A 15,633-nucleotide genomic window follows, 5' to 3' on the forward strand; every position below is an offset into this window, starting at 1 on the left:
AAATCCCCCTCCCCTGCCTGCAGCTTTAACCCCTCGTCCCCCCAAATCCCCCTCCCCCGCCTGTAGCTTTAACCCCTCGTCCCCCCCATCCCCTTCCCCCGCCTGCGGCTTTAACCCTTGTCCCCCCAAATCCCCCTCCCCCGCCTGCGGCTTTAACCCCTCAGCTCCTCCAAATCCCCCCCACCTGAGGCTTTTAGCCCTCATCCACCCTAATTCCCCCGCCTCCAGCTTTATCCCCTCATCCTCCCCCTGCCTGTGGCTTTAACCCTCGGCCCCCCCAATCCCCCTCCCCTGCCTGCAGCTTTGACCCATCATCCCCCAGGGCAGCACCGGCCCGAGGCAGAGAGTGACACCCAGGATCAGCCAGGCAACTTCCACCCCTGCCTCTATGGGGCAGACCGGAGCCCCGTCCTCCGTTGGGGCAAGGGTCCGCTTGGCGCCTGCCATGGGTTGGGCACTCAAGGAGCTGTGGCATGGAAAGAGGAAGTGGCAGAACTGGGAAGTCTCCCCACGCAGAGCTGCGGGGAGAACCCAGGAGTCCGGGCTTCCAGCCCCCCCTGCTCTAACCCCTCTCGGCCTGGCCTGGCCTAGATACAAAGCGCTGTCCCCTTCCAAGCTGCCTGCTTCACTCCTGCAGCTGCGGCCTCGTTTCCTGCTTGGAGCTTTCTGTTGCTGGCACTTCATCCAGGCTGCGAAGGGTTAAGGCAGCCAAGCCTGGGATTTCCCATTCAACCGGAGCTAGCTGGGGGGGGGCAGCTAGGTGCAGGGGGGCAGCTGGGCTGGAGTGGGGTGCAGGGAGACGGGGCCTCATGCACCCAGCGTGGAAATGAGGGGCGCAGGCCCCAGCCCCGAGCGGGGCCAGGGTGCCACCCATCCCTGGGAGCTGTGTGGGTGCGGCCCGCGGCCAGCCCTGGAGCGTGGGGACAGGAGTGCTGGCAGGCAGGGCCGGTTCTTCCACTCCGGCTGGCTGCCTCCCACCCGGCTCGATTCCTTTTCCTGCTCCCGGCCCCCAGCTGCCCCACCCCAGAAGAGGCTGCCTTCCAGGGGCAGGTGCATCCCCAGGGGTGGGGAGCTGCACCTCCCCAGCGCCTGGGATCAGCCTCCTCCTTCCTGAGCACCTGGGTTAGGGGGCTGTGTCTGAGCTGTGCTCCCCTGGGCTGGTTGGGTGGGGCGGGCAGCCCCCCTGTGGCCCCCCAGGAGCGAGCCCTTTCCTGGCTGGGGCACGCAACGGGGGTGAGTGGTTAGCCGGGGTCAGTGCACTAAGGGGGCAGCCCAGGGCACAGACTTGGGATGGGGGGGACACTCCCATTCTGAGTTTGGAGATGCAGCCTCATCTCCCAGCCTAGCGGTGCCCCACAGCGCATGGGCAGTGGCCCAGAGAAGGGCACAAGGCTCCCAGTTCTTATCCCATCCCAGGCAGGTCTCATCCCCACCACTCTGTGCCTCAGTTTCCCCATCTAACACAGGAGGAAACTCAGCCCCCACCTCCCGGCCCAGCGAGCCAGGCCTGGTGCCACCCACACCAGACAAGGCGGAGGGGAAGGGGTTAAGAGGCTCCGGGTGCCGGCTCAGCACAGCGGCTCCGCCCAAGTGCCAGGCCCCAGCAGATGCTGGCCAGGCCCCAAGGCCGGTTCCCACGTTGGTCATTCAGAACTCCCTGCCTGCTCCCCGCCCCCCCCCCCGCCCCGCTGCTGACCCAGTGCCATGGGAGTTACACGCCCCACTCCTCCCTCCCAGCTGCTTCACCCGCTCCGGAGTTCGGGCTCTGCAGCGCCCGGGGGGGTCCCTGGGCCATAGAGAGTCGTACGGGTTAGAGCACAGGCAGAGTGGAGGCTGTAGAGTGGGCATGCAGTGGGGACTAGTGGTTAGAGCGGGGCAGGGGGGTGCTGGGAGCCAGGATGGCTGGGTCCTATCCCCACTTCTGGGTGGGGAGTGGGGACTAGTGGTTAAAGTGGGAGAACCTGGGGGCCAGGACTCCTGGGTTCTACCCCAGCTCGGGGCGGGCAGTGATGTCCAGTAATAAGCCACTTCACCTTGGTGCCTCAGTTTCCTTCCCATCCATATGATAGATTTAGCAGCTGCCACCTCCCACTGGGATTGCACGGGTTAACTGCGCCCATCCTGTCAGAGGTGCTGGGGGGGCAGCCCAGCGACCAGAGTCCCTGTCCCAGTGCTCCAGCCCAGGGGTGGGACTCATCGCCCAAAGCCACGCAGGCAGGTGGGATGGTGCCTGGCTGATTGGGGCTGGAAAAGAGGGGGGATCTAAGCCAGAGTGGGGGGACGGTGCTCACCTCGGTCCTACAGCGGCCCCTGAGGATGCCAAACCCTGGTATGAAAACCCCCACTAAGCTGTGCTTCCCCCAGGGTCAGGGCCAGCCGCTGCAGGAGCCAGGGGCTGTCAGCATCGGGGGTGGGGCGGATGTTGCTGAGCCAGCGCCCAGGTGGAGAGCTGCCTCCGTCTGCCCCCGCTTCCCTTGGGGGAGCCCCTGCACCAAGACTCCTCACCCTGTCCTGTTGCATCCCACAATCCTTTGCTCCCCACGTGCTGGCTCTCCAAAGGAGGGGCCGACACTAGGGTTTAGCTCTTGCCGGAGTATCTGGGTGCCTCCCGCTGCAGCAGACGGAGCTGCACAGCCTAGAGCCCCTTTACAGATGGGGAAACTGAGGCACAGAGCAAGGAAGTGACTTGGCCAAAGCTGCACAGGGAGGCAGGGACTCAAACCCAGGTCGCCCTGGCCCCAGGCCAATGCTCTCCACCAGACTTCCTCAGTGCCATCCCAGAATCCTTTGCTCCATGGTTTTGTTAAGAAGGCACCGCTGAACCAGGGCTCTGACTTAAAGAAGTTGCTCCTAGCATTCTAGTGCTATTAGGTGTATTACGGTAGTGTATAGAGACCCCCACAGAGATTGGGGCCTGTCACTCTGGGCACTGAACAGACTCCTCCCCTCCCCCCCAGACTGAGATTGGGGCCCCCGTTGCACTGGGCACTGCACAGACCTCTCCCCTCCCCTCTCCTCCCCCCAGACTGAGATCAAGGGCCCACTCGTGCCAGGCGCTGCACAGACCCCTCTCCTCCCCCGCAGTCTGAGATTGGGACTCCCGTCATGCTGGGCACTGCACAGACCCCTCCTCTCCCCCACAATGAGACACTGCTGGCCCAGGTGAGCCTGGAAGAGAGAGGGGAAACCAGGGTCAGCGCATCACTATGCGGTGGGGGGACCAATTTGATTTACAATGGATCAGGGGCAATCCCCTGCTATGAAGACATTGGCCCAGTGATTCAGGCACTACCCGGTATACAGGAGATCTGGGTTCAAGTCCCTCTGCCACAGACTCCTTGGGTGAGCCAGCTGCTTTGTGCCTCAGTTTCCCCCATCTGTACAAGGGGGATAAAAGCCCTGCCTTCGGGGGGGCGTTGGAGGATAAACATCACAGGTTGTGAGGCACCCGTATGCTCTGGGGCTGAGGGCCAGGGCGATGCCTCAGACAGACCTGCATGCCCCAGTTGACCCTTTCCTGAGGCAGGGAGACCCAGACAGGTCCCCAGAAACTTGGCGGGGGGGGGGACGACACACACCCAGCCAGGACTCTGGAGTCAGTTACTCCAGCCCTGGAGCCCCAGGCCTCCCCCTGCTGGAGTCTGGATTCCCATGGATCCATTCCAGCCTGTAGGGAGGGGGACCCCCCCCCACATACATACACGGCCCCTACCTCTCCCAGAGCTTCTCGGCCCTTGCGCTGACTCGATTTCTATCTTGGCAGCAGCCCCTTAATGAAAAGGGCCTTGAGAAATGATCAGGTTAGCCTTGGCCGGCGCTGGTGATTGAGGGAGGGCAGCGGGCAGGATGCCTGCGGCTCCCAGGACTGGCTCATGCTAGGGGGTGATGGGTGGGGGAGAGGGCGCTGGAGCTGGGGACCGGCTGGCTGGGCGAGCGTTCCCGGAGCGGGGGCGTGATGGATCCTGGGGTGGGGAGAGGGTCTCTTAGCCCTGCAGGCTCCAGTGCCTTGTGGATCTCTGTGGGGGGGGGCGCGACAACCCCTCTTAGCACCCCACTCCATGCACCCCCCCCTCACTCCCTGGTAGGAGAAGAAAGGAAGTCGGTCTCCCTTCAAGCTTCAGCCAGTCAGTGCTTTTATTTATATTATGCTGCCACCGAGATGTTACTGAGACCACCACCCCCATCCCCACTCCCCCCAGGCCGGGAGCTGCAAGGACCCTGCATCAGACACAGTCTCTACCTCAAAGAGCGTCCAGTCCTCGTAGACAAAGGCAGGCTCCTTTGCCCTGGTTCCTGCGTCACGTGGCCACGCTGAGCCGGGAATCGAACCCAGATTCCCTGGCCTTGACCCGCCAGCCCCTCCTTTCTCCAGCGTCGCCAGCCTGCTCCCAGTCGCCTGGAACAGCTCTTGCCTTGTCACATGGTAGCTCCAGCCTTTGGCAGAGGGGAGCCGGGATTGCTGCAGCTGTCGTCCATGCCAGTGCTGCCCCCCACTTGCTCCCAGCGCTCCCGATGCCCCCAAACTCCCGACCAGCCCCGGGCACATGCCAGGGGGGGTCCCTAGCCGAGATCCTGTCTCTCCCATCTGGCCTGGACTCTGAGAGAGTCTGGTACTAAACCCCCTCCCAAGACCTCTCTGCCTCGCCCGCTTGCATTGGGGCGGGGGTGTCACAGGAACAGGCTTGTGGGTCGCACTAGCAGATCAGTCTTTCTGCCCCCGGGGGGTGGTTCATTTGCACCAGCGCACTAGTGCAATAGTAATGCAAAGGATGATACTCTCCAGCTCGTCTGGTCTGTAGAGCTCAGAGCACTTTCCAAAGCATCATTTGAAATCGAGGCACAGGGGGGCGACTTGTCCAAGGTCACCCAGTGGCCAGGCCAGAAACTGAGCCCCGGGGCAGCAATCTGACCACTAGGCCACGCTGGGACTTGTGAATTCCCTTTGCACTGGTGAAAACTGCCCCTGTTCTGTCAAGGGGCCCTCCGCACGCTCTGCCACACCATGAGACTCTGCACACTGGCTCTTTAAATCACGTCCCGTCTCCCCCACGAGCCAGTGCCAGGGCTGGGCCCTGGGAAGGAAGCTGCTGCCCACCCCGGGGACTCCTGTTAAAGGCAACTTGCAGCTGGGGGCCGGTGGGCTGCCGAGAAGGGCTGCGGGGAGCCGATCTGAGCGGAGGAGAGGACGGAGTGGGCTGGCACGCTGGCTGAGCGGGGATCTGCTTGCGCCCTAGAAATACGCCGGGCAGAGGGGTGGGGGGTGACACCTGGTGGGGCAACTAGTGAAGCCGAAGGATAACGTTGGCCCAGGAACAACTGGGGATAAACAGGCTAGGGACAGATTTGGAAATTGGGAGGTTCCTGCCTGCTAGGGAGGGAGGGTCTGGAGCTGCCTGGCCAGAGCAACGGGGGCAGCAGAGCGAGGCGGGGTGAAGCCGGAGCGGGCGAGGTTTCTGCCAGGGTGGCTGGGGGAGGAGGGCTGAGCTCCGTGCCCCAGGAGGCACCTGGAAGGGAAAATTACAGTGATGTCTCCCGAGGCTGGGCTAGGTGCCCTAAAGGGTCAAATCCCAGTGCGCTGGCCCTGCTGCAGTGAATCCATGGGGCTGCTGGACGCGCTGGCCCGGCTGCGGCTCCGTCAGCCTCCTGCACGGCCCCACCTGGGGGGATCCTGGGCTGACCCCAGCCCAGGCCTCGTGGGGCTCTGCAGAGCCATGTTTGGGCCAGTCTAACCCCTGCTCCGGTTCAGTTCGGTGGCAGGTGGGGCGGGGGGGCGCAACCCCATTGAACGGGGCTGCGGCTGGGGCTGCGATGTCTAGAACTCGTTTTCTGGTTCTCAGAGGTTCTGGGGGAGGAGGGGTGGCGGATCCTGGAGTGCCCCCCCATGGGGCCATGATGTGCCACGGGTCCCTCGCAGAGCCCCAAGCCATACCCCGGCTGCCTTGTGCCACAGCGGGGCCCTCAGAGCAGGCATGCTATAGACCCCCTAGATCAGGCCGGGACCCTGCCGAGCTGGGGCAGGTCGCCCGGGCCGGCCGTGGAGCTGGGAGGCATTCAGATCTTGCCATCCCCCAGCTGAGTCTGCAGCTCTCGGGAGCTGGGGGTGGCAGCCCAGAGCCTGAATCTGTTACTGGGCGTGGGGGAAGGGATAGCTCAGTGGTTTGAGCATTGGCCTGCTAAACCCAGGGTTGTGAGTTCAATCCTTGAGGGGGCCATTTAGGGGATCTGGGGCAGAAACTGGGGATTGGCCCTGCTTTGAGCAGGGGGTTGGACTAGATGACCTCCTGAGGTCCCTTCCAACCCGGATATTCTATGATCTATGAGGGACGGTCGCTCCTGTCGGCCTCAACCGGAGCCAGCCAGGTCTGCTGGGTGCTACACACTCCCTGACTGGGATCAGGGCCCCTGCAGCGTCCAGTGTGACAGGAGCCCCCTTGTCGGTCAGGGCAGGGGAGGGGAGGGGTCTGTGCAGCACCCGGCACAATGGGGGCCCTGATCTCAGTGTAGGGGAGAGGGGTCTGTGCAGTGCCTGGCGTGACGTGGGGCCCCAATCCCAGAATGGGGGGGAGGGGAGGGGTCTGTGCAGTGCCTGTCACGACAGGGGCCCTGATCTCAGTCTGGGGGGAGGGGAGGGGCCTGTGCAGCACCCGGCGCGACGGGATCTCACTTTAGGATCTATTTTCCCAGCAGCACTAATTCAGATGAATTTCCCCTCTAAGCGTGCGAAGTGCCGGCTCTCTCAGCTCGCCTTCCCGCTCGCCCCCCCGCCCCCGCCTCTCCTCTCTGCCAGGGCAGCGCCCCCACCCGCCCCCGCGCCATCGGGGCTCTGGCTCTGAGCCCCGTGGTGCCGGCGGCCAGGGAGGGTGAATGGCTGCTTTGTGCTGCTCGAGGCTCAGCTGTCTGGAGACACTGATGGGGGAACTGGAGGCGGTGCGATGGGAGCGGGTGTCCAGGGGATTGGCCCAGCAGCGGCCAGGGGCCAGTAACCCCCTGTCAGTGAGACCGAGTGTGCCGGGACTATGGGCCCGGGAGGGGGTGAATTACAGACACGGCCCCATGCGCTCTGGCTGGAAACGGGCACCCGTTGACTTCAGTGCCGGGCAGGTCTCATGGGCGCAATGCACTCCGGGCCCGCTCTGGCTGGCATGGCCCGACCAACGGGCACTGGGGTCAGTGATAGCACCGGGCAGCCCGCACCCCACTGCTGCATGCCACCACTCACTGGGTGCTGCCAGAGCCGGGGGAAATGGGGGGACTGAATGAGAGGAAGGGTGGCCCAGTCGTGAGAGCACAAGAGACCCGGGAGACCTGGGTTCAAGTCCTGGCTCTGCTACAGACTCCTGGAGTGACCTCCGACATGTCCCTCAGCCAGTCTGTGCTTCAGTTTCCCCCTCTGTACAATGGGGATAAGAGCCCTGCCCTGGCCCACAGGGAGTGTGAGGATAAATACAGTGAGGAGCCCAGATGCCATGGTGAAGGGAGCTCTGTAATGACCCTAGATCCTGCTCTGCTCGCTTAGGGCACCAACCCCCATTACAGGTCTTACTGGGCTTTAATTTTTTTAGTGGTGGTTCTGTGGGGGGAGCCAGAACACCTGGGTTCCATCCATCCCCAGCTCTGGGAGGGGAGTGGGGTCTAGTGGTTAGAGCAGGAGGGAGCGGGGCATCAGGACTCCTGGGTTCCGTTTCCTGCTGTGTCCCTGTGAAGTACAACTTCAGGCCAATTTCTCTGTGCCTCAGCTTCCTCCCCCGTGAGCGCGGAGATCATAAAGCCCAACCCCCAGGGGTGCTTGTGGAGCTCAGTCGAGGGCTGTAAAGGGCTGTGGGAGCCTGTGCCCGGGACAGAGTGATTTGGGAGCCGTTGCCCTGCGTGTGAGCCAAGGGCAGGGGGGTGAAAGTAGCTGGTGCGGGAGCCTCCAGCACAGGCCATGGGGCTGCAGGGGTAGCACTGGAGGGAGACATGGGGCTCTGGGGCAGCAGCCAAAGCCGCTTGGGATCCCAGGGTGGGAAATGCTGCGCTTGACAGATGGCCAGTTGGCTGCTTTCTGCTCCGCTCAGCCTGGTAAACCAGGGCCGTGTTATTAGGTGTATTATGATAGCACCTAGATGCCCCAGCTGAAACCAGGGCCCCATTGTGCCAGGTGCTGCCCAGACCCAAGGAGAGGCAGGCCCTGCCCTGGAGAACTCAGAGTGAATAGACCAAAGGTGGAAAAGGAAACTGAGGCACAGAGCTGCAAGGGCATTTGCGTGTGGTCACCCAGCAGTGGATAGAACCCAGGAGTCCTGGTTCCTAACCGCTCCCTGCCAACCCACTAGGCCCCCCTCCCCTCCCCTCCCCTCCCTGAGCTGGGGATAGAACCCAGGAGTTCTGGTTCCTAACCGCTCCCCGCCAACCCACTAGACCCCCCCTCCCCTCCCTGAGCCAGGGATAGAACCCAGGAGTCCTGCGCCCTCACTCCAGCACCTCAGCCCTGGCCTTACAGCACATTTTCTCCATTCCCCCTGTCTCAGCCCTCGTGGCCTGTAAGACAGCAACAGCTACTGCCTTGGGGGCAGGCACGTCCCTAACCGTGTGGGGGATCCCGGTCCTGCTGAGCCGGGGCCCCATCTAGCTGGGTCTCCTGGCAGCAGCAGCTGCTGCTGCAAAGGAGGGGGCAGGCACCATGCAGGCAGGGGACAGCTGCCCCCCACCCCCGGGAGATTGGGGGGAGGATGGGGGTTCAAACCCAGATCCCAGCCCTGACAATCCCCCTGGAGCGGCAGCTGCTGAGGGAAGGTTGACCAGCGGGGTGTCCCTGCAGGGGTCTGGGCTTGGTTCTTGGTGTGATGCAGCAGGGAGGGGGGAGTGTTGACCTGGGACTGTGGCAGGGGAGTTTCACTGGGGATGGGAGACCTGAGAGCCTGTCCCCTGAGCCAGGACGGGGAAGGGGGAGGTAACACCTCTGTCCGGGAAACTGGACAAAGGCTGCAGGAGAGAGCCAGCTGGGGGGGCGGCGGGGTTTGGTTTCAGTTTGGGGCTGGGTGGTGGAACGCGGGGAACCCCAGGGCTGGGGTCTAAGCTCCCTGCCCCCCAGAAGGACTTGACTGAGGGGTCCTGGTTGTACCCACAAGCTCTGTTTTAGACTGTGTTCCTATTGTCCAATAAACCTTCTGTTTTACTGGCTGGCTGAGAGTCACGGTGAATCCCAGGAAGAGGGGTGCAGGGCCTGGACTCCCGCACACTTAGTGACACTTGGCGTGTCTGGCTGGGGCCTTCCAAGTGCAGTTTCCAGGCTGGATCCTCAGCAGCGAGAGGCCCAGTGACAGCGGGCAGCAGCACAGCCGGGGCGGGTGGGCACCGGCTGGGGGTCGAGCTCCAGAGTAAGCAGGGCACTGGGTGCTTGTGGGCTTTGGAGAAGCCAGTTCTGGTGTGAGCTGGGCAAGCCAGGATGCTGGGTATGAAGCCAGATTAGCTGTACTGTTTCTTTAAATAACGTTAAAGGCACCAGCGGGGTTGGGGAAAGGAGCCATGGGGTCAAGATGTCACATTGGTGGGGCAGGCTCTAAAATCTGAAATAGCAAACGGGTCACCCTGTTGATGACTGCTGGGCGTGAGCAGGGTCTGTGCACATGGTTGAGGGTTTGCAATTGCAGCCTGGGTCTCCCCAGCGAGAGCCAGTGCTTGGGGCAGAGTCACTCCCTGGGCACCAGACGTGGGTGCAGGGCTGAGATCCAGGGTTGCCCTGCATGCTGTTGTGCCCACCTCTGCCCCAGGACTGGGGCAGGGACAATAAACTAGTTGAACTGAGGGACTCCCCAGGCACTGCACCATCGATTCCTCCCCCAAGAGGAAACCTCCCTGTGGGGCCCGGCCCCCTGCTGCAGCTCAGCGGAGGGGGTGACAACACTTAACCCTTCCCCAGTGCGTTAGCACTGCTCAGATGTGAACCAGTTATCAACTCTGCTGGCAGGAAACAAGGTCTGTATCATTCTCACCATTGTGCTGATGGGGAAACTGAGGCACGGAGAGGCAGTGACTTGCCCCAGGTCACCCAGCGGCAGAGCCGGGACTGGAGCCCGGGGCCCTCCCTATTGAGTTCCCTGCTTCTCAGGAGCAATTAGAATCATGGAATATCAGGGTTGGAAGGGACCTCAGGAGGTCATCTAGTCCAACCCCCTGCTCAAAGGAGGACCAATCCCCAATTTTTGCCCCAGATCCCTAAATGGCCCCCTCAAGGATTGAAGTCACAACCCTGGGTTTAGCAGGCCAGTGCTCAAACCACTGAGTTATCCCTCCCCCCACTGAGTTATCCCTCCTTTTGAATCCGAGCCAGGCGGTGCTGTCAGCTCCATGTTGGCTGCTATTGTAGAATCACTCTGGATGTTCACTCTGGATGTCCTCGGCCTCGCAGCTCCCTCGGGAAACCCCCCAGCCCTGTGACTAGCAGACCAGGGGCCGATAGGGGGAGTTAGGGTGGAAGGTGCATTGGGCAGCTGATGGCTGGAGAAGATGCGCTGGGTGGGCTCCTCGAAGGACGAGGTGTCTGCTGAAGGGAACCAGATCACCAGGCTGCCGGGTTTCCTGCCAGCCGCTCCGGGCATGGGGCCGGGGATCCGGCCAGCCAAGGGCAGGGACGGGTCCTCCTAGCCAGTAGCTCGTTTTTTCACTCCTTTTAAAGGGCTGCGTCACTCCGGTCACGGACTGAGCCAGCCTCTGTCCGTCCCGGAGATCGTAGCCTGAACTTCCAGAGCGAGCTCTCATCTTGGGGGCTTGGCTCCCCATTCCCTGGCCAAGCCCAGCGAGGGGGAGGGAGGTTACTACAGCAGCCAAGCAGGGCCCGGGGGCTGGGGGATTCCCTGCTGCAAGCCGAGGGATGTATTTCCCCCCAGCATGGCATTGGGGTCAGCACTGACTGTGAGGGAAGAGCGCCCTTGCTGAGCCCCCCACCCTGCTCCCTGCAGCACAGCGCCCCCTAGCGCCGCTCTGGAGCTAGCACTGACTGCAGGGGAGAGCGCCCCCTGCTGAGCCCCCCTTCTCCCTGCAGCACAGCGCCCCCTAGCGCCGCTCTGGAGCTAGCACTGACTGCCAGGGGAGAGCGCCCCCTGCTGAGCCCCCCTTCTCCCTGCAGCACAGCGCCCCCTAGCGCCGCTCTGGAGCTAGCACTGACTGCAGGGCAGAGCGCCCTCTGCTGAGCCCCTCCCCCCCCGCTCCCTGCAGCACAGCGCCCCCTAGCGCCGCTCTGGAGCTAGCACTGACTGCCAAGGGAGAGTGCCCCCTGCTGAGCCCCCCTGCTCCCTGCAGCACAGCACCCCCTAACTCTGCACCAGGCCAGCATCGCCTGCCGGGGAGCTCGAGTGAGTCAGCCGCTCTCGTTTCCTGCAGCCGGAGATCTCCTGACCAGGCACTGACCCTGTGATCTGGCCACATGCCAGCGCTGGGTGGAGCTGCCCAGCCAGCGCCCTGGGACGCTCGGGTGCCGTTCCCAGGGAGTTCCATCCCCTTCCCCTTGCGCAGTGATGGAGCAGCGCGGGGGGGGTGGCCTCTTGCTCCCGCTCACCCCTGACAGCCAGGGGCTGGCCCCGGTACAGGCTGCTGGCCCCGGGCCTGCTGGCCTTTCCAGGAGCTGCCGGGATTTGAGAGAGACTCCAGCCTCTTCCTGTGACTCACTGCAGCCTGGTCTGTGCTGGGATTCGTCTCACATGGTGACCTGCCCACCCCCCGCCATGCAGGCCCCGGGTGCAGAGAGGAAGAGCTGCTGTTTGCACCGGTGCAGCTGGCCCCTGCCTCGGGGCAGACCCTGGCTTTGTCAGCTAGTGTGTGGGGCGGCGGCACCAGGGGTTGCAACTGGGGCCAGTCCCTGGGGCAGAAGGGTCCCCGCCCCCACTTGACTGGTGCTGAGTCTCCGCAGTAACAGGGCCTGCTGCAGCTGTCTGGGCCGTGTGCCGGGACCTGGCCTGGCCTTGGCTAAGCAGCTTTGGCCTGGGTCCGGCCCTGGATGGGAGACCTCAAACCAGTGGGTAGGGAGAGGCTCTCTCCAGTCGAGTCTGTTGGCCCCCCTGTGACATGAGGGGGCGCTGCAGGGTGTGGGTTCAGCAGGGGATGCTTTCTCGCCTTCCAGCCTGTGCTGGCCCCAATGTCCCCACATGGCACTAGGGGGTGCTGTGGGGTGGGGAGCTCAATAGGGAGTGCCCCAGCATGGCACTAGGGGGCACTGCGCTGCAGGGGGTGGGGTGGGCAGCTCAATAGGGGGTGGCACTAGGGGGCGCTGTGCTGCAGGGAATGAGGGGGGAGGGGTTCAAGTCACCCAGCAGAGCCGGGGATGGAACCCAGGTGTCCCGTGTTCCTGCCCAGTGCTGAGCCTGTGTCGCACTAGGGCCCGTCTGTAGCTCCGGGGTGTGGACAGGGCAGCCGGGCTCTTGTGCAGCAAGGTGCGGCCAGCTGGGGTGGGCACCAGGCCTAGCCTGGCTGCACTGATCTGCCGAGTTACCCAATCTGAACACCCCCCCACCACGCCCCATGGCTCGGGGGGCACGTGGGGAGCAGCCACCTCGACAGCTGCTCGCAGAGGGCCAGAAAAGGGGAAGGAGCCACCCCCCCGCCCCCATGCTCTGGGTCCCATCCCCGCTCTGAGTCGGTGGACAGGAGGAAGCTGGCTGCCCGGGGCCTGTGCAGGGCTAGTGGGTCTCTAGTACAGAGTTAATCAGGGTGAAGGGAGAGTGCACCCCCCAGCCGCCTCTGGGGTGGGACATGGGGCTGTCTATACAGGGATCCCTCACTCGGTGTTGAGATGCAGCCACCTCTGGGGTGGGACATGGGGCTGTCTATACAGGGATCGCTCATCCGGCACTGAGATGCAGCCACCTCTTGGGTGGGACATGGGGGCTGTTTAGCTGGGATCCCTGGATGATCATCCCAGTTTTGGGACCCAGAGGGCTCTGCCTCGGGGTGTTTCTAGGGGGAGCTTGGCCAGTGTCAAGGGCCCCCGTGTGCAGAGTTGGGGGCAGCATGTTCGGGGGAGCATTGCCTGGGGGGTGCAGTTTGCAGCCACTCAAAGCATAGTCCGGGGAGCTTCTGGAGGGGCGTGGGGTTGGGCTGTTTGGTCCCTGGGGGCGAGAGCTCAGTGGGTTCTCCCTGGGGGCATTTGGGGGTCAGCCTCAAGCTCCGAGCCTGGCTTTGGGGGGCTGCAACTGTGGGAGTCTCCCCCTCCCCCGTTACCCTTTGGGCCCAGGCCTGGGGGGGCGGATCCAGGCCCAGCCCACGGTGCTCGGGGTGGCTAGAGGCAGAGCTGAGACGCGGGAAGGGGAAGTGGTTTTGTGACACGGGGGGGGGGCGGGGGGGTGATAGATTCCGAGCGGCAGGAGGGCGGGTGTGGCCCAGCGCACGGACCCAAGGACGGACGGGGGTCCTGGCCTGGATCCCCCTCAGGGCCAGGATGTCGCTCTCCGAGTCAGACTCCTGCTCTGAGCACGATCTGGAGGTACCCAGCAGGATGGGAGCCCCAGGGGGGCATGGATTGCCCCCGTCCCGCTGCCCTGGCACAATGGAGATGGGGAGGGTGGCAAAGGGGCTGTGGGGGGCCCCCTGAGGGGAGGGGAATCAGCCAACCCCCACCCCATAAAATAAAATATGGCTCTGCAAGGCAGGGCACGGTGTGGGCCTGGTGGGGGATGGGAACTAGGGTGGGGCTGCTACTTGGGTGGCACCATGCAGGGGGCACGGTGCATTTCCTTCCCGGCCATCGCTGCTGCTACTGCGCCAGCTGCCTGCAAACGGCCGCGGGAGGAAGGGACGGGGTTCCGCCCCCATCTAGGCCCCCACGCCGCCATCTTCTAGCCAGCCGCCCCCCCCCAGCTGCTCCCCCGAGAGGCCATGGCGGCTCCGGGGTGGCGTGTTGTTAACAAAGGAGCCTCTCCCCTCGGCTCTGCCACGTCCTGGGAGGTGGGGGGCTGCAGTGCCAGGGCTGATTACTGAGTGCCCAGGGGGCGCGGAGGGGTGGAAATCCCCCTGGCAATGGGAAAACCAGCCGCCAGCGGCCTGGCATTGGGGCCGGGAGCCGGCTGGGCTGTCTGGGAGCATCCTGGACACAGATTTCCAGAGGACCCCCCCGCCTGACCCCTCCCCAGAGACCCTCGCCCAGCTGTCTCTGTGCCCAGAGATGAGCTGGTATTGTCCATATTATAGTAGGGCCTACAGGCCCCAACTGGGATCACCCCTGCTCCCTGGTCATTGTGCCGGGCACTGCCCAGACCCCAACGGAGATCAGGCCCCCGGTAGTGCCGGGCGCTGCCCAGACCCCGACTGAGCTCGGGACAGAGGGCTGGGATGGGGCGGGGGAGGCCGTGAGCACAGGGGGAGTTGAGGGGCTGTTGGGCCAGCACATGCAGGAGTCTAGAGGGGCAGGTGGGGGGCGGGTAGGGGGCTGTCAGGGGTTGGGGGCATTCGTGGAGGCAGGTGGCAGGGAGGGGGCTGTCGGCGTAGAGGCTGTTGCAGAGAAGCCATAGAGGTGGGAAGTAGGGAGGGGGTTGTTGGGGGGCAGCAGTGGAGGTGGGTGGGGGGAAGTTGGAGCAGTTGTGGAGGTGGGGGAGCCAGGTGGGGGGCTGTTGGGGGTGCAGTTGTGGAGGTGGGCAGCAGGGAGAGGGCTGTTGGGGTGCAGTCGTGGAGGTGGGGGCTCAGGGAAGGGGCTGCCAGGGGGTGGGGGACTGTCGGGGGGGCAGTTGTGGAGGTGGGGAGCAGGGAGGAGACTGTCGGGGGGTAGCCGTGGAGGTGGGTGACAGGGAGGGGGCTGTCAGGGGGTGGGGGTCTGTCGGAGGGTAGCCGTGGAGGTGGGCAGCAGGGAGAGGGAGCTGTCAGGGGGTTGGGGTCTGTCAGAGTGCAGTCCTGGAGGTGGGCGGCAGGGAGGGGTCTGTCAGGGGGTGGGGGTCTGTCAGGGTGCAATCGTGGAGGTGGGCGGAAGGGAGGGGGCTGTCAGGGGGTGGAGGTCTGTCGGGGGGTAGCCGTGGAGGTGGGCAGCAGGGAGAGGGAGCTGTCAGGAGGTGGGGGTCTGTCAGAGTGCAGTCGTGGGGGTGGGCGGCAGGGAGGGGGCTGTCAGGGGGTGGGGGTCTGTCAGGGTGCAATCATTGAGGTGGGCGGCAGGGAGGGTGCTGTCAGGGGGTGGGGGTCTGTCAGGGTGTAGTCGTGGAGGTGGGTGGCAGGGAGGGAGCTGCTGGGGTGCAGTCGTGGAGGTGGGGGCCCAGGAAAGGGGCTGTCAGAGGGTGGGGGACTGTCAGGGGGCTGTTGTGGAGGTGGGGGGCAGGGAGGGGGCTGTCGGGGGGCAGCCGTGGAGGTGGGGGCCCAGGGAAGAGGCTGTCAGGGGGTGGGGGACTGTCGGGGGGCAGTTGTGGAGGTGGGGGGCAGGGAGGGGTCTGTTGGGGAGTAGTCGTGGAGGTGGGCGGCAGGGAGGGGGCTGTCAGGGTGGGGGATCTGTTGGGGGGTAGCCGTGGAGGTGAGCGGCAGGAGGGGGCTGTCGGGGGGCAGCCGTGGAGGTGGAGGCCCAGGGAAGGGGCTGTCAGGGGTTGGGGGAATGTCGGGGAGCAGTTCTGGTGGTGGGCAGCAGGAAGGGGGCTGTCGGGGGGCAGCCATGGAGGTGGGGCAGGGCCGAGCGCTGCAAGCCCCTCACCC

General features: G+C 64.4%; 1 protein-coding gene across 2 annotated transcripts in view; it reads left to right on the forward strand.

The window, feature by feature from the left end:
* The window catches only part of PKN1 (protein kinase N1), a 46,129-nt gene that overhangs the window by 10,718 nt on the left and 19,778 nt on the right, over positions 1-15,633 (forward strand). The window contains exon 1 of one of the 2 annotated variants that reach the window (XM_074935194.1): positions 13,344-13,453. The exons of the other annotated variant lie outside the window; for it this stretch is intronic. Coding sequence (XP_074791295.1) covers positions 13,409-13,453 — 45 coding nt within the window. The 5' untranslated portion in view covers positions 13,344-13,408. Of the gene's footprint in view, positions 1-13,343; positions 13,454-15,633 lie in introns of those variants that run through there. 2 annotated transcript variants of the gene reach the window in all.

Source organism: Natator depressus, chromosome 20 (assembly GCF_965152275.1).
Source record: "Natator depressus isolate rNatDep1 chromosome 20, rNatDep2.hap1, whole genome shotgun sequence".
NCBI classification, from domain to species: Eukaryota; Metazoa; Chordata; order Testudines; family Cheloniidae; genus Natator; species Natator depressus.